At 43.1% G+C, this 19,001-nt stretch overlaps 1 protein-coding gene across 2 annotated transcripts; it reads right to left on the bottom strand.

Moving 5' to 3' along the window:
* Nucleotides 1-11,794: 11,794 nt before the first annotated feature.
* On the bottom strand, nucleotides 11,795-18,351 carry LOC149975200 (uncharacterized). 2 transcript variants are annotated; one of them, XM_090211099.1, is made up of 2 exons: nucleotides 17,795-18,351; nucleotides 11,795-17,700 (listed from the first exon to the last, which is right to left on the bottom strand). In XM_090211099.1, exon 2 carries the CDS (start codon nucleotides 16,589-16,591, stop codon nucleotides 14,378-14,380), a length of 2,214 nt encoding a protein of 737 aa, XP_090067225.1. In that variant the 5' UTR covers nucleotides 16,592-17,700; nucleotides 17,795-18,351; the 3' UTR covers nucleotides 11,795-14,377. The 2 variants fall into 2 exon arrangements, with proteins under 2 accessions (XP_090067225.1, XP_090067226.1); XM_090211100.1 differs by having other exon boundaries at nucleotides 17,840-18,193.
* Between the last annotated feature and the right edge of the window lie 650 nt (nucleotides 18,352-19,001).

A 19,001-nucleotide genomic window follows, 5' to 3' on the forward strand; every position in this document is an offset into this window, starting at 1 on the left:
AGCAATGAACAGACAAAGACAACTCCCAAACTTTGCATAATTCAAGGGACAACTGTGAGGCATGAGGCTAAGGAAGGAATTGCATAAGACAACAACAAAGGAGAGATTTCTGTAGGAAGGGATCATTAGAGCTTGTGTATATTTAAGAGAGAAATCTGAAAGTTTAAAGACCTGCTCTGTAGCGACAGTGGCAGACTCTTCGCATTGCTTTAATTAAATCTAAGGCTATTCTCTCTGCAGGGGATCCAACAGATGCATTGCTGTAAAATTATAGGAAGCCTATTTTAGGCCTAGCCAATAGAACAACGTTTCTGTGCTCCAACTGAAACCATACAGTAAAGTGGGATATGCTCTGAGTTATAGGAAATAATTCCTCTGCTGATTGAGCTAGTTTATTTAAGGTTAGTACATAGTGGTATGTAGGGAACTAAATAGAAAGGCTTTGTTTATTTAAACTATGTATTTAATATTAAGGGAACATGCTTTCTAATACACATCCCATTGGGCACAGATGTCAGTTCAACGTATAGTTTTGATTTACATTTGGATGAGTTTTCAACTAATGTGAATTCAATGTAAAATCAACAAAACATGTCATAATGTCATTGGATTTAGGTTAAAGGCTGTTCCACATTGATTCAACGTCATCACATAGATTTTGGGGGATTGAAATGACCTGGAAGCAACATTGATTCAACGAGTTTTGCCCAGTGGGATGTAGTCTGAATCCTAAGGGGTTGTTTCTTTCACAAAATGCTTATGCGTCTACCTTCCTGTTGATTTCCTTGTTTTGAAAATAAAACAAATTTTATAGCACAATAAATCACTTCAGTTATGCAAATAAAGGTTAGAGATGTGAGGTGAGCTTAAACAGTGAAACCAGACTGCATTTTATTACTCTCTGATTTTTCATTCTTTATTCCTGTTTATATTGTCCCTAGTGAAAGGGGTAAGTCATAGGGGAAGAAACTCATGTCATTTGTACATCTCATATTGGGAGAGTGTGAAAATGAATGACTTGTAAAATGACAAACACTCGCCTGTTGATGGGGAACGATTCTCATTAAGGAGTGTTCAGAAAAATAATGCCTTACAGTGTTCAAATGGTAAATTCCAATCAAAGTCCTCAGTTCTCTGTTTTTTTTATTTTCATCTGTAATCAATGCCTGTCATGTTAAAATTTCTCATCACATCACTTTTTCATAATGTATTCATTAAATCCTGTAAATGGAAAAAAATATTCATTTCATTCAAGATTTAGTGGGGGTAAACGTTTCATCAAAAGTTACATTTTATGAATAAATGGATTGAAACCAGAAATAACTTGTGCAAATGACCAGTACTACTACAGTGACCATTTTTGTGACTATTTCACTTGTGCATGCCTATACGAGTGAGAAAGAGATGGGGGAGAGAGACGTAATTAAGAAACTGTGGTCTGTGAAAAGAGCTATAGCTGTATTTACTGTTCCTGGTGGTGTGAATGTGGTGGATTAACATTGGTAAAATGTGTAAGTGAAATCTACAGTTGAAGTCGGAAGTTTACATGCACCTTAGCCAAGTACATTTAATATCAGTTTCACAATTCCTGACATTTAATCCAAGCAAAAGGGTCAAACATTTCGGGTAGCCTTCCACAAGCTTCCCTCAATAAGTTGGGTGAATTTTGTCCCATTCCTCCTGACAGAGCTGGTGTAACTGAGTCAGGATTGTAGGCTTCCTTGCTCGCACAAGCTTTTTAAGTTCTACCCACAAATGTTTATAGGATTGAGGTCGGAGCGTTGTAATGGCCACTCCAATACCTTAACTTTGATGTCCATAAGCCATTTTGCCACAACTTTGGAAGTATGCTTGGTGTCATTGTCCATTTGGAAGACCCATTTGTGACCAAGCTTTAACTTCCTGACTGATGTCTAGAGATGTTGCTTTAATATATCCACATAATTTTCCTGCCTCATGATGCCATCTATTTTGTGAAGTGCACCAGTCCCTCCTGCAGCAAAGCACCCCCACACTATGATGTTGCAAACCCCGTGCTTCACGGTTGAGATGGTGTTCTTTGGCTTGCAAGCTTCCACATTTTCCCTCCAAACATAACGATGGTCATCATGGCTAAACAGTTCTATTTTTGTTTCATCAGACCAGAGGACATTTCTCCAAAAAGTACAATCTTTGTTCCCATGTGAGTTGCAAGCCGTAGTCTGGCTTTTTTATGGCGGTTTTGGAGCAGTGGCTTCTTCCTTGCCGAGCGGCCTTTCATAGCAACGATTAAAACATTCCCAAACCAGAAACCGTGGATTGATGGCAGCATTCGCATGAAACTGAAAGCGCAAACCATTGCTTTTAATCAGGGCAAGGTGACCGGAAACATGACCGAATACAAACAGTGTAGCTATTCCCTCTGCAAGGCAATCAAACAAGCTAAGCGTCAACATAGAGACAAAGTAGAATCGCAATTCAAAGGCTCAGACACAGAGGTATGTGGCAGGGTCTACAGTCAATCACGGATTACAAAAAGAAAACCAGCCCAGTCACATACTCATCTCATATGTATATACTGTACTCGATACCATCTACTGCATTTGCCTATGCCGCTCGGTACCATCACTCATTCATATATCTTTATGTACATATTCTTTATCCCTTTACACTTGTGTGTATAAGGTAGTAGTTTTGGAATTGTTAGTTAGATTACTCATTGGTTATTACTGCATTGTCAGAACTAGAAGCACAAGCATTTTGCTACACTCGCATTAACATCTGCTAACCATGTGTATGTGACAAATAAAATTTGATTTGATTTGAGTTATTAAAGTGACTATGCATAGATCATAACAGAGGGTAGCAGTAGCGCAGAATGTGTGTATGGGGGGCGGGGGGGGGGGGATTGGGTCAATGCAAATAGTCCAGATGGTGTTCTTTGGCTTGCAAGCTTCCACATTTTCCCTCCAAACATAACGATGGTCATCATGGCTAAACAGTTCTATTTTTGTTTCATCAGACCAGAGGACATTTCTCCAAAAAGTACAATCTTTGTTCCCATGTGAGTTGCAAGCCGTAGTCTGGCTTTTTTATGGCGGTTTTGGAGCAGTGGCTTCTTCCTTGCCGAGCGGCCTTTCATAGCAACGATTAAAACATTCCCAAACCAGAAACCGTGGATTGATGGCAGCATTCGCATGGAACTGGAAGCGCAAACCATTGCTTTTAATCAGGGCAAGGTGACCGGAAACATGACCGAATACAAACAGTGTAGCTATTCCCTCTGCAAGGCAATCAAACAAGCTAAGCGTCAACATAGAGACAAAGTAGAATCGCAATTCAAAGGCTCAGACACAGAGGTATGTGGCAGGGTCTACAGTCAATCACGGATTACAAAAAGAAAACCAGCCCAGTCACATACTCATCTCATATGTATATACTGTACTCGATACCATCTACTGCATTTGCCTATGCCGCTCGGTACCATCACTCATTCATATATCTTTATGTACATATTTTTTATCCCTTTACACTTGTGTGTATAAGGTAGTCGTTTTGGAATTGTTAGCTAGATTACTCGTTGGTTATTACTGCATTGTCGGAACTAGAAGCACAAGCATTTCGCTACACTCGCATTAACATCTGCTAACCATGTGTTTGTGACAAATAAAATGTGTTTTGATTTGAGGTTATGTTGATATAGGACTCATTTTACTGTGTTTATATATATATATATATATATATAGATACTTTTGTACCCGTTTCCTCCAGCATCTCCACAAGGTCCTTTGCTGTTATTCTGTGATTGATTTGAACTTTTCTCACCAACGTGTCTCCGTCCTGAGCGGTATGAAGGCTGCATGGTCCCATGGTGTTTATACTGGCGCACTATTGTTTGTACAGATGTTTGTACAGATGAACGTCGTACCTTCAGGCATTTGGAAATTGCTCCCAAGGAGCGTGGAAGTCTACAATTATTTTTCTGAAGTCTTGGCTGATTTCTGTTGATTTTCCCATGATGTCGAGTAAAGAGGCGCTGAGTTTCAAGGTTGGCCTTGAAATACATCCACAGGTGCACCTCCAATTGACTCAAATGATGTCAATTAGCCTATCAGAAGTATCAGAAGCCATGACATAATTTTCTGGAAGGCACAGTCAATGTAGTGTATGTAAACTTCGGACCCACTGGAATTGTGATACAGTGAATTATAAGTGAAATAATCTGTCTGTAAACAATTGTTTGAAATATTTATTGTGTTATGCACAAAGTAGATGTCCTAACCGACTTGCCCAAACTATAGTTTGTTACCAAGACATTTGTGGAGTGGTTGGAAAACTATTTTTTATGACTCCAACCTAAGTGTATGTAAACTTCCGACTTCAACTGTATTTCATCTATTCCCGTTAGCAGGTCAAGCCTGCATTAGCAAACATTAAACTGGGGCCTGCTGGAATGCTGGAAGACCTAACATATACGATAAGAGCACATTATAGAGTGTACTGTTCCCTAGATGGCAAGCACAATACCATTAGTCCAGCACACAATTCAAAGGATGTGATGCATAGATAGTCATACACGTACAGTTTTTCACAAATATGCACCAGTCTATCATGCTGGGTTCACCAAGACAAAAATGTAGGCACACTGTTAATAAGTCACTTTGGATAAAAGTGTGTCTGTTACAATAAATGGCATATCTATTTATAAATGTTATATCTATTCACACACATGCACTCTTGCTGAAACGTGCAAAGATTCTTGTTCCTGTGCTCAATGTGCACCCCTTTCAACTGATTTCATATTACAGAAAACATTTGGTATCGAAGCTGCCGCCACAAGAGGACAATGCTTGCTTTGAAGTGGGTATTCAATTCAAAAGCACTAGGCAAGATGTGCAGAACATTGAAAGATTCCAATGTTTTTTTCTTTAGTGGTATAAAGTCAGCTTTATAACCTTTAGCTTGCCCTCAATAGCTCTCCTGCCCTATGGAATGAAGCCAACAAAAAAAGGTTTCCTCTGCTTTTCTCTTTTCTTTTTTTGTTGATCAGATATTAGTGTCTTTTCAATAGGATTGTGTCTTTTATTATTGTATTGGCTCAGTTTAATACAAATATGTTCCACACTTTAGTGTCCATTTACTTTCTTTATGTAGTTTTCACAATGACCCTGGAAGCCATTCTATTTTAAACACAGTTGAAGGAGCATGAATAGGATTGTGACCAGTGAACAGATCGGCTGAGTTAAGTTACCGGGCCCTTGATTCAGTAAGGATAAACACATCTCAAATATGGGGCCATTCAAGGTGCAGCATCACTGAAAACTGACAGATAGCGAGACCGTTTTTATTTATATAATAAATAAGATGTGAGTCTCCATGCGTGTCAAAACAGCATAACCAAATCAAAGTCACATTGCACCTCTCTGTCTGTTCAACCAGTACAACAAATACTGTATATCAAGGCCAAACCAGGTTTTTCAAAATAGATTCCCTGCGTGCACATATGCATATATGTCAACAACAGCTGGTGCACTATATCTAAGGAAGTCTTGAGGTTTTGCTTGCCTGAGGTATAGTATCTCATGATAAGCTGTAGACCACACTATCTACCTAGAGAGTTTATCAGTTTTTTTCGTACCTGTTTACATACCACCACAGACCAATGCTGGCACTAAAACTGCACTCAATGAGCTGTATACCGCAATAAGCAAAGAAGAAAACGCTCATCCAGAGGCGGTGCTCCTAGGGTCCAGGGACGTTAATGCAGGGAATCTTAAATCAGTTTTACCTAAATTCTATCAGCATAGCAATTCCATCCTCCTGAAATCCTGCTTACAAGCAAAGATTAAAGCAGGAAGCACCAGTGGCTCGGTCTATGAAAAGTGATCAGATGAAGCAGATGCTAAACTACAGGACTGTATTGCTAGCAATTCTTCCGATGGCATTGAGGAGTACACCACATCAGTCAATGGCTTTATCAATAATTGCATCGAGGACGTCGTCCTGACAGTGACTGTACGTACATACCCCAACCAGAAGCCATGGATTACAGGCAACATTCGCACTGAGCTAAAGGGTAGAGCTGCCGCTTTCAAGGAGTGAGACTCTAAACCGGAAGAAATCCCGCTATGGCCTCTTATAAGAAATCCCGCTATGGCCTCTGACGAACCATCAAACAGAAAAAGCATCAATAAAGGACTAAGATCGAAGTAAATGTAAAGGTGGTCTAGAATTATTTCTTCCAACACCATCATTAAGTTTGCTGATGACACAACAGTGGTAGGCCTGATCACCAACAACAATGAGAGGTCAGAGACCTGGCAGTGTGGTGCAAGGACAACAACCTTTCCCTCAATGTGATCAAGACAAGGGAGATGATTGTGGACTACAGGAAAAGGAGGACCAAGCACGCCCTCATTCTCATCGACAGGGCTGTAGTGGAGCAGGTTGAGAGCTTGAACTTCCTTGGTGTCCACATCACCAACAAACTAACATGGTCCAAGCACCCCCAACAAAACCTATTCCCCATCAGGAGACTGGAAAGATTTGGGATGTGTCCTCAGATCCTCAAAAGGTTTTACAGCTGCACCATTGAGAGCATCCTGACGGGTTGCATCACTGCCTGGTATGGCAACTGCTTGGCCTCCGACCACAAGGCTCTACAGAGGGTAGTGCGTATGGCCCAGTACATGGGGCGTATGGCCCAGTATGGGGCCAAGCTTCCAGCCATCCAGGACCTCTATATCAGGCAGTGTCAGAGGAAGGCCCTAATAATTGTCAAAGACTAAAGCCATCCTTATCATAGACTGTTCTCTCTGCTACCGCACGGCAAGTGGTACCGGAGTGCAAAGTCTATGTCCAAGAGGCTTCTAAACAGCTTCTACCCCCAAGCCATAAGACTCCTGAACAGCTAATCAAATGGCTACACGGACTATTTGCATTGACCCAATCCCCCCCCCCCCCCGCCCCCCCGCCCCCCATACACACATTCTGCGCTACTGCTACCCTCTGTTATGATCTATGCGTAGTCACTTTAATAACTCAAATCAAATAAAATTTTATTTGTCACATACACATGGTTAGCAGATGTTAATGCGAGTGTAGCAAAATGCTTGTGCTTCTAGTTCTGACAATGCAGTAATAACCAACGAGTAATCTAACTAACAATTCCAAAACTACTACCTTATACACACAAGTGTAAAGGGATAAAGAATATGTACATAAAGATATATGAATGAGTGATGGTACAGAGCGGCATAGGCAAGATGCAGTAGATGGTATCGAGTACAGTATATACATATGAGATGAGTATGTAAACAAAGTGGCATAGTTTAAAGTGGCTAGTGATACATGTATTACATAAAGATGCAGTAGATGATATAGAGTACAGTATATACGTAGACATATGAGATGAATAATGTAGGGTACGTAAACATTATATTAAGTAGCATTGTTTAAAGTGGCTAGTGATATATTTTACATCAATTCCCATTATTAAAGTGGCTGGAGTTGAGTCAGTGTGTTGGCAGCAGCCACTCAATGTTAGTGGTGGCTGTTTAACAGTCTGATGGCCTTGAGATAGAAGCTGTTTTTCAGTCTCTCGGTCCCAGCTTTGATGCACCTGTACTGACCTCGCCTTCTGGATGATAGCGGGGTGAACAGGCAGTGGCTCGGGTGGTTGTTGTCCTTGATGATCTTTATGGCCTGCCTGTGACATCGGGTGGTGTAGGTGTCCTGGAGGGCAGGTAGTTTGCCCCCGGTGATGCGTTGTGCGGACCTCACTACCCTCTGGAGAGCCTTACGGTTGTGGGCGGAGCAGTTGCCGTACCAGGCGGTGATACAGCCCGACAGGATGCTCTCGATTGTGCATCTGTAGAAGTTTGTGAGTGCTTTTGGTGACAAGCCGAATTTCTTCAGCCTCCTGAGGTTGAAGAGGCGCTGCTGCGCCTTCTTCACGATGCTGTCTGTGTGGGTGGACCAATTCAGTTTGTCTGTGATGTGTACACCGAGGAACTTAAAACTTACTACCCTCTCCACTGCTGTTCCATCGATGTGGATAGGGGGGTGTTCCCTCTGCTGTTTCCTGAAGTCCACAATCATCTCCTTAGTTTTGTTGACGTTGAGTGTGACACCACACTCCGAGGGCCCTCACCTCCTCCCTGTAGGCCGTCTCGTCGTTGTTGGTAATCAAGCCTACCACTGTTGTGTCGTCCGCAAACTTGATGATTGAGTTGGAGGCGTGCGTGGCCGCGCAGTCGTGGGTGAACAGGGAGTACAGGAGAGGGCTCAGAACGCACCCTTGTGGGGCCCCAGTGTTGAGGATCAGCGGGGTGGAGATGTTGTTACCTACCCTCACCACCTGGGGGCGGCCCGTCAGGAAGTCCAGTACCCAGTTGCACAGGGCGGGGGCGAGACCCAGGGTGTCGAGCTTGATGATGAGTTTGGAGGGTACTATGGTGTTAAATGCTGAGCTGTAGTCGATGAACTGCATTCTCACATAGGTATTCCTCTTGTCCAGATGGATTAGGGCAGTGTGCAGTGTGGTTGAGATTGCATCGTCTGTGGACCTATTTGGGCGGTAAGCAAATTGGAGTGGGTCTAGGGTGTCAGGTAGGGTGGAGGTGATATGGTCCTTGACTAGTCTCTCAAAGCACTTCATGATGACGGAAGTGAGTGGTAGTCGTTTAGCTCAGTTACCTTAGCTTTCTTGGGAACAGGAACAATGGTGACCCTCTTGAAGCATGTGGGAACAGCAGACTGGGATAGGGATTGATTGAATAAAAAGTTATTTAGTCTGCCTGGGAGCAAGGCATCCTGGTCCGTGACTGGGCTGGTTTTCTTTTTGTAATCCGTGATTGACTGTAGACCCTGCCACATACCTCTTGTGTCTGAGCCGTTGAATTGCGATTCTACTTTGTCTCTATATTGACGCTTAGCTTGTTTGATTGCCTTGCGGAGGGAATAGCTACACTGTTTGTATTCGGTCATGTTTCCGGTCACCTTGCCCTGATTAAAAGCAGTGGTTCGCGCTTTCAGTTTCACGCGAATGCTGCCATCAATCCACGGTTTCTGGTTTGGGAATGTTTTAATCGTTGCTATGGGAACGACATCTTCAACGCACGTTCTAATGAACTCGCTCACCGAATCAGCGTATTCGTCAATGTTGTTTGACGCAATACGAAACATATCCCAGTCCACGTGATGGAAGCAGTCTAAACTCTACTTACATGTACAGTGCATATTACCTCAATTACCTCCAACACTGGTGCCACCGCACATTGACTCTCTACCGGTACCCCCTGTATATAGCCCTGCTATTGTTATGTACTGCTGCTCTTTAGTTAGTTGTTATTCTTATCTCTTCACTTTTTTTGTTGTTGATATTTTCTTAAAAATGCATTGTTGGTTAAGGGCTTGTGAGTAAGAATTTCATTGTAAGGTCTACACCTATTGTATTTGGCATGTGACAAATGAAACATTTGATTTGAGTGTTTTGCAATAGATTCCCAAGGGCCACTGCAATGTATTTCCCAGACAACTAGCAGTGGCCTTCAGCTCTTCCCCTTTCAAAGTCATTTGACAGGCAGTCCCAAACAGTACTACGTAAAATAAAATATTGAGGACACTCCCTCTCCGCATTGGTTTAATGCTGATCGTGTCCAGGTAATGTCCGTCTAACGTCCACTTCTTTCCCCTTCCATATTCTCTTTCGATAAACACCTCCCATCATACCGCCATCTATCCCTCCTTCCTTCTCTCTCTTGTTCCCTTGCTTTGCTTAGAGGGAGATTGCACCTTGACAACACTGACAATCTGCAATGCATAGAGGGGGATGGATGACTCGAAGATTATCCTTTGTGATGAGAAACACATTATTTTATTCTGGTGGGATAAGTGCAAGCAAAGTCGTCTCTGATTCTGAGCAACAATCAATCCACAGGCACTTATTGCACTGCCGTTAGTAACAGGCTTCTGCATTCATTATCCAACCCTGGCCAACAGCGAGCGTTGGTAACGTGATCTGCATGGTAAATGCAAGCTCACATATCACATCTCTCCAAACTCCCACTAAAAAAAGCAGCACAGCCACTCACCACGCTCACTCACTCACACTCACGGTAGCCTCAATAGCCTGTAGCCAGCCAGCACAGCAGCCTACAGCACTAAACTGCATTGAACTATACCCAACACCCACCTCTTCACATGCAACCTACAATCAGCACAAACATGAATCCATCTAGATCACTGAGGTACAAAAGAACTGGAGACTGCATCCAAGATGTCTGACCGTCGTTTTCAACTTTATCTACTTACTTTTTGCATACGTCGATAAATGGACCACCTATATTTGGGTTGCATCCAGTTTACATGGCCCAACTTCACATGCGCAGTGCACACAAGGAGCAGCTCGAGCAGCAACGACAACGACGTCATCACATCATCCAAAAACATAGCAGACTTTGGATGAATATAACATGTTAATATCTGGAAGTGATGGAAAAAAAATTGACCTCAGCTACAATTATTTGAATAATTCAATGGATGTTTTGTGCACAAAGATGTCTAATTAGGAATTTCAAATCTACCTTTTCTATGTGACCGTCTATGGAAATTATCTTTCTGGGCCGGACATCAGTTAAACTGCAGTACCGAAGCAAGACTGTATGAGCAGTTGAAACCGTGCTTCAAGACCGGAACCCTGTCCCCTTGATCTAGACTCAATATCATATAGACAAATAGAGGAACACTGTCTGTCTGGCTGGTCAACATCTCAATCCTTCCTGTAATTGAGACTCTACATTCAGCATTTCCTGTTATAACATTTTTTATGAGGTAATGCCCTTATAAGGGCACAAGGCGAGACCCAAATACAGACACAGGATGCAGATGGTTGAGCTCCGATATTTATTATAACACAAGGTGTATGCAAAAGTCAGGTACGGGTACAGACGAGAGTTCAAAACCAGGTCAGAGTCCAAACAGTACAAGGTGTCAGGCAGGCTCGAAGAATGGTCAGGCAGACATGTTCGGTGTCTGGTCAGGCAAGGGTCAAAACCAGGAGGACTAGGAAGAACAGAGACTGGGGAAAAATAGGAGCTTGGAGATAAACACTGGTTGACTTGGGAAACAAGAAGAACTGGTACAGAGAGACAGAAAGCATAGGTATAAATACACCGGGGATGATGAGCGACACCTAGAGAGGGTGGAGACAAGCACAAGAACAGGTGAAACGGATCAGGGCATGACAGGCTTATTGAAGCTGCAACACTAAAATGATACTGAGAAGTATTTGGTATTTTGCTATAGACATGAAGTTCATTTAGCAAATCTAAAAACCAAATTAGGTCAGCAAATCCAAGCTATTTTTTTGTTTGAAAATGAGCTGAATGAATGACTTGCTTGTTGAGGGTTATGTAGTTATTGCAGTGAGAGTACAGGGGATATTTAAAAAAAAATGGTGATAATTATTTGTATGCCATCAACATAACTGTAGCACACTGAATGCTGATGCAACGCCTGTAAAAGGCAAACATACACAATCAGGTTCATGCTTGACTTCCCCCCTGTCCCCCAATGATAAAAGGAAGTTAATTATCACCACTGTTGTTGCATATATAAATAAAAAAAATGTAAAAAAAAAATATATAATAATTATGTGCTGGTTGAGAATTTCATTAGAATAATGAAATATACACTCATCAGTAGTCTTCCTGTTTTGGTGGCATGCATTGAAACGTGTGCTTTTCACATGGGTTTTGTTAGTGTTCAAATACTGGAGAGTTGAGACCAAATCACGGACGCTGGACAGAGTGGATTTCAGTTGTAACGAAAGACAGTTTTAATGAGTCAGAGATATCTTGTCCCGCAGTTTTACGTGCACGGACCTAGTTCACATAACTCGGCAAGGAGCCAGGTGAAAAAGAGGCCTATACAATGGTTACACACATTTTTATACATAGAATAAAGTAGGTGGAGTCTTGTCGTTTCGGTCTTCTTGACTGGTCGGAGGGTTGGAGGCGGGCCTTGCTCTAGCCAGAGCGGGCCCCATTGGTGCACAGCAAAAGTTCTTTGCTCTTGGGACCGGCCAGTTAGAGGGAGATGAGATGTGTGTTTATATAAGGAAGAGGGGGTCAGTCTTCTGGCTGGGTGTATGTGTTCTTACGACGGAATGTCTTTGTTTATATGAGCTATGTGTATGAATATTTATATAACAAATCCCCCTCTTCACGTCTATTAGACGTGAAAACTATAGCAGAAAGGTGGCGGTTGCAATCGTGGGTATACATAAGGTGGTGCTCCTAACCTTGTCTGATTTGCATGGTGGGTCTGTAGGTGTAGTGCTACGTTTGGGACGGGAGTGATTGGAGGGAGTGATATCAGGAAAGGAGTTAGGGACATGTGTAGGGGTTGGTGTATGTGATGTGGCAGGGTGAAATAGTTGTTCAATTAACCATGTGAAAGTCCTAGGGTTACTCCAAATATCAGTATGAATATCACAAATAAGGGACCAGATATCCCCAGCCTCACCCAGAGAGGGAGAAATTTCCCTCTAACTGGGCGAGGTTCCCTTCTCAGGGGAGGCGGAGTTTGATGCCGCATCACCTGAGGAAGGAGTGTCTTCATTTGGAATCGAATTTAGGCCGCTCAAATCAGCTCTGACTTCAGTCAGTGTTCTAGAAGGAATTGGGGCTGGGGTGCAATGTGTAAGGCGGTGTCAAGGTGTGCCTGATTTACCTTTGACCTGGACTGAGTGTGAAGTAACCTCCTTCACTTCGTACGGTCCAGTCCACCTGGGTTCCAGCCACTTTCTCTTGTGGACTGTAACCCTCACCCCGTCACCAACCTTTACCTTCAGTAGTGTCGTGTTCCCCGGCAGCTCCCCCTCCTGGACCTTGTGAACCTGGGTAGAGAGTGCTGCAGAGAGAACCGTCAGTTTTTTTCACATAATTAGACATTACAATTTGTTGTACATCAAGGGCGGGCATATGACCTCCCTCCCTTGGTGGACCATGCATGATTCTTCCAGTCATTATCCCATGAGGCACATACTTTAGCTATCTTAGCTTTTGCTTTTGGTTTGACGTTCCACCAGATTTTGGGATTGGGGCCTGTACACAGATCCAAATCTGTGGGTTATGCCAAATCTTTCTTCCACCTGTCTCAGGTGTTTGTTAAATGTGAGCCATTTGTCAAATTTGATTTGTCTTGGGATGCCATACCTGGGTATTAGTTTGGTTTGTAGCCACTTAAAAGACTGACCTAGCATCCTCCCCTTTTGTTAGTATTGCCTCTACCCATTTGGAGAACCTATCTACTATGACTAGGAGATAGAGTTTGCCTTTAGATAAATTTTTGGGGCCCATGTCGGTGTAGTCTATCCTAATATCCTGAAAACATGCATTAGGTATTACGTATGAGCCCATTGGTGTTTGATATGGTTTCTTTGGGTTGTGTCTGTCACAACCATTGCATTCGTCACAAAATAAATAATCGTCATAAAATAAGTCAGTCATATTTTTTATGTGAGGGTGCCACCAGATGTGCGAGGCCTTTTTGGAGGGTCTTTAGTTTGCCTTCGTGTGTGGGGCCATGTGTTTCTCATAAAAGTTCTGGGTCCATCAGTGTGGCCTGCTTCATGGGCATGGGCTGAGTCTGTATAGATATTCAGTCTTTCCTTTTCCTCTGATGAGGACCTGCGTCAATCCGATGATTTCAGCTAATTTGGCCGATGCTGGTTGAGGGATGATGGCTGATTGAAGGGTGACATCACGAGGTGAGCTGTTTTTTCAATAGCTTTTGCTACTGCAGCAACGTATCTGGAGCATGTTGACTGTCCTACCACAATGTGGTCAAGTTTGAAGAGTAGTACATCAAGACCCTTCTCTCCCCCTCTTGTTTCTGGAATAGGACGGATGAGGTGAATCCTTCCCTTTCAGAAACATCCAAATGGAACTTGTTCTTGTAGTCAGGTGCAGTCAGAGCTGCTGCCGCTGATAGATCTGTTTTCAGGAATGCTATGGCTGTTGATGCTTCAGCCGTCCAGGCCAGGGGTGCATGGAGGTTCCTTGATCGTAGGATGACCGGTGCTGCCACCCCCTCTGGGCCACACCCAATGGTACAACACCTGATAGGTGGGGTCAGGTGCATCATGTCTTCGTCCCAGTCTGCAGTGAAGAGGCAGTCATCAGTTTCTGTTGCATTGAGTGTGCAATGGATCTCAGCTTGGGGAGTCTTATATGGGTGCAGAGTGTAGATTTGAGCTTTCAGTTGGTTGAACTTAAACTGGATGTGAGGGGTGGCAGGCCCTGTGGGTAGGCATTTTAGCCAGTACACTTCTTGGGCTTCAGACAGTGTGGTCATCGGCAGGAGTGGCATCCTCATCATTCTTACTGGGTGATCAGGTGTTGAAGTGGGAGGGTTGGTTGTAATCTTGCTGCTCCTGCTGCATGTGGCTAGATTCTGGGTGGTTGTATGCTGGCTGTTGCTGATGCATGGGTGTGGGTCCTGGTTGCTGATGTTGCAGAGGTGGGTTTCCCCCACTTCCTCTTGCTCTCCATTGCTGTTGCTGCGGGGAGAGTGGTTTCATGCAATCTCTGGCAAAATGACCGGTAATTCCGCAGTTAAAACACTGGTAGTTTCCCCCTCTGTGTTGTCCAGTGTAGGGACCCCGTCGAGCCCATACTGGGTGTTGTTGTTGCAGGATATACTGCTGTGGGTGAGGGTATTGGGGTGGTGGGGCTGCCTGCTGTTGGATCATCTGAGAGACAGTCTGTGCCACGATTTGGGAGATGTCTGTTTTGGTTCCCGGCTCCTTCGTTTCTTCCGCCACCATCTGTTTCTTAGGTTTTTCTCCTTGTTGTGCTTCCTTCAATTGGAGTTTCAGGAGTTGTACCTGGAGGGACTGCACCTGGCTCTCAGCACCCCCTCTTTCCTTGTTGTGCTGGGTCACATGGTGGTGCACATGCGTATTGAATTGGGTCAGAGGAAGTGCAATCAACCCTACCGTTCCTCTGAGTTTGGTTTTAACATCTCCAGGACACCCGTTGACCACCATTTCCTTCCACATGCTGAGTGTGGTATCAGTGTGATCGAATGGTTCTTCGTGGACCGATCTCCATGTGGTCTTAGCCCTGTCCAGGTATGCTGCAGGTTGCTCACCTGGGTTGATTGTAAAGGAGGATAAGGTGGCATGGTTTCTTTCTGTAGGGTATGCTCTCCGTAGAACTTCCCATAATCTGGTACGGAAGTGGTCTATGGGCAGTGTTGGGGCCCGCCATCCAAGGTCAGCTGCTGTCATGAGGGCCTCCATGGTTCCGTGGTCGGTGGCTCTTGCTAGAAGTGCTTTCATGTCTCCTAGGCAGAGTTGCAGGCCTGACGTAAGTGTCTGCAGTTGAAGTAGCCACGCTGAAGCTCCTCCATGTAGGCTAGGCATCTGTCCCATCAGTGTTGTTAAATCAGTCATATTCCAGGGCTGGTACTCCACAGTGTGTGCATCACCTGGTGTCGGTCGCAGGGGGTACTGTCCTGCCATCTCCTGCTCTCGCTCTCTTCTATCAGCAATTCTGGAGGACCGACGGAGTGTTTCGGACCCCATTGATTCGGTAACTTTGGTTACTGTTCCTCTCCTTATGCCTACCACACGGTAGGCTCCCTCTCTGTTGTTATCTTGGTTAGCTATTAGCTCCCTGAGTTCCTTAGCTCGAGCTATTGATGATTTCAGCAGCTCCTGCATCTTAGTCACGTTTGGAGCTCCCATCGGAGCTGGGGTGAGCACCATGTCAATTTCTTCTTCGTTTTCGATATCCATGTTCTGATGACAGTCCTCCCTATCCGTCTGATAGAAGTGGTTTGAATCTAATCTTGTTTGTAAGTGTCCTCTGGTTTCAGAGGTGAGAGAGTTCACAGAGGAGCATTGCGGCCTCCGTTCCTGGGGGAGGTCTCCTGCTCCTGGAATCCCAGTTTCGAACTGTTCACATACCATATGGCCAGCCGTTATCCCCAGGGTAATGTCCCCCTTTAACTCCCCTATTCTCAGAACTGGAGCCTGTATTGTGGGAGGTGCCCTGGGCAGGAATGGGTTGTGTGACGGGCTCCGGTGATTTTGTCCCTTTGAGTATGGCGGGGGCTGAACTGCCTCCATTGTCAATTGTGGATATAGTGAGGGAGAAACGGCCACAGGGGGAGCCGTGGGCAAGTTCTCAGGCGGAGCTTTAACATCCCCCGACGCCACAATAGCCACGCCCATCATGTCTGGTGTGTTTTTGGGCAGCACCCTCCTACTCTCCTGTATGGCCCATGTACCTATCTTGAGCTCCCCCTCTGCTCTCTCTCTCTCTCTTGTACCTACTTTTTTGAACCTGTGTATGTTGTTTCTCTCCGCCTCACTCGCTTTTGCATGCTCTACTGCGTCCTCTAATTCTGTCTGCATATCTTGGAGTTTCCCCCCTGTAGGTGGTCCTCCGCTAAAATAACCTGCTTGTGTCCATCTTATCCGTAATCCTTTCCACACTTTCTCCACTTTCCCATACTGTTTTTTACCTCCCGCTCTATCAATCATACTCTGATCTAAATAATCATTGAATTTTAGTTTGGGCGTGGTAGCTGCAGACATTTTATCTAGTTCGTCTGATAATGTGTATAATGCGTTATTTAGGTATATTCAATCCTTACTATGTGGTGTTTATTTCTATCGTTGTATGCTTAGCCTGTCCCTGGTCGAGACAAAGGGGGTTATCAATATGTGACGCCCGCCACGTGTGTATTTCACCGGTATTTTATTTGAATTTGTTCAGCGATTCGTTTAGGTATTTTCTATAAATGATTCTGCGATTTCCTTTTGGAACAATATATCAGTGAATATATGCGGTTCTCTAACAATTTTCAGAGTAATTCTAGCTCTTTAGGAAATATCGATAGAATTTCTAGACAACTAAGAGTTGTTCAGTGAATTATTTAAATACTTTCTGTAAACAATTCAGTAAATTCCTTTATGAACTTATATCAGTAAATTCGAGCGATTCTATAGCAATTGTCAGAATAATTCTATATATTTAGGAAATATGGATAGAATAGAAAAACCCCAAAATCAGTGTGTAGCTTTTAGCGTCTGTAAAACAAAGTCTGTATTAAGCTCGGCGGCTTATTTAAATACTTTCTAGAAACAATTCAGTAAGTTCCTTTATGAACTTATATCAGTAAATTCCAGCGATTCTATAGCAATTGTCAGAATAATTTAAAACTTTAGGCAATATCAACAGGAATGAAAAAAAAAAAACGAAAATCAGTATTCCAGCCCGGCTGCTGTCAAAGTTGCACGGCCATTCGATACTAAGGTGGCTTTGTCTTTCAGCACGTGTGCATAATAGCCCAGTTACGTATCCCAACCTACTCCGCGACAAACGTTTCTTTCAATTTAATTTCCCCCATCTCCAAATCATGGAATGTCAACTCTGGTTCATCTTATGTTTATTGTTTGATGTGCAATAGCCACATCATTCCCGATCTCTGTCTAGTGGAAGGCCAAACTTACATATCCTGTATCTACTCGACTACACCTCTTACAAAACCTATTAAATAATACACAGCTTTTTTAATAGGGCATTTTTCATGCAGATTCATTCAATCCAACCACACCTCCACAAGACCTATTCGATGTTATATGTATCAACAGGAGATTTTACTTGCAGATCCGGTTCATCTATCATTCAACTATAACCACACCTCCACAAGACCTTATTCGATAGTACAGAACGTATCAAAATAGGACATTTTTACTTGCAGATTCGGTTCATCTATCATTAAACTATAACCACACCTCCACAAGACCTTACTTGCAGATTCGGTTCATCTATAACCACACCTCCACAAGACCTTACTTGCAGATTCGGTTCATCTATAACCACACCTCCACAAGACCTTACTTGCAGATTCGGTTCATCTATAACCACACCTCCACAAGACCTTACTTGCAGATTCGGTTCATCTATAACCACACCTCCACAAGACCTTACTTGCAGATTCGGTTCATCTATAACCACACCTCCACAAGACCTTACTTGCAGATTCGGTTCATCTATAATTCATTCATTCGTATGAAATTCTCATTGAATTTCCAACATCCATAATTGTGTCCATTACGTGTTAAAACACAGCCACTATTTAACGTCACCTCTATACACAACCCAATACATATATAATTAGGACAGTTTTCTATGCAGATTTCAGAACAAATAGGGTCCCTGGAGGAATTTAACACATTGGTCAATCACAATTCACACATTCCTATTAAAATAACTGAGTATAGGCCCATTAATAAGAATATGTATATATATATATATTTTTTTTTTTTACAAAACAAGATATCTTTAACTTCTTGAATCTACTTGAGACGCACATGTCCCAAGTAGGCACCTGGAAATGCAAATGCGCTACGCTAAATGCTAAATGTACTCGTTAAAACTCAAACCTTGATCAAAATTCACAAGCAGGGTATTAAATTAAAGCTACACTCGTTGTGAACCTAGCCAGCAAGTCAGATTTTTAAAATGCTTTTCGGCGAAAGCATCAGAAGCTATTATCTGATAGCATGCACCCCCCAAAATGCCAGCTCGACACGTAAACAACAGATTTTGCGATAGACGGCGCTACCCAAAACGCAGAAATAAAATATAAAACATTCATTACCTTAGACGAGCTTCTTTCTTGGCACTCCTATATGCCCCATAAACATCACTATTGGGTCTTTTTTTCGTTTAAATCGGTCCATATATACCCAAAATAGCTTTGTATAGAAGTCGTGTCATTCAGAAAAATTCATCGTTTTTAAACGCTGCGTAATTTTTTAAAATTAAAAAAGTCGACGATAAACTTTCACAAAACACTTCGAAATCCTTTTGTAATCCAACTTTAGGTATTAGTAAACGTTTATAATCTATCAAAACGATTACAGGGCGATGTCTCTTCAATAGGTCCTCACTTCAAAAACAATGCAATCTGATCTCTCCTTGAACTGCATCCGGGTG

The sequence above is a fragment of the Oncorhynchus mykiss genome, chromosome 19, assembly GCF_057628025.1.
Source record: "Oncorhynchus mykiss isolate SJ-2025 chromosome 19, ASM5762802v1, whole genome shotgun sequence".
NCBI classification, from domain to species: domain Eukaryota; kingdom Metazoa; phylum Chordata; class Actinopteri; order Salmoniformes; family Salmonidae; genus Oncorhynchus; species Oncorhynchus mykiss.

Coding starts and splice junctions, on each gene's coding strand:
- LOC149975200 (XM_090211099.1), bottom strand. CDS start 16,591: ATGTCTGCAGCTACCACGCCCAAACTAAAATTCAATGATTATTTAGAT.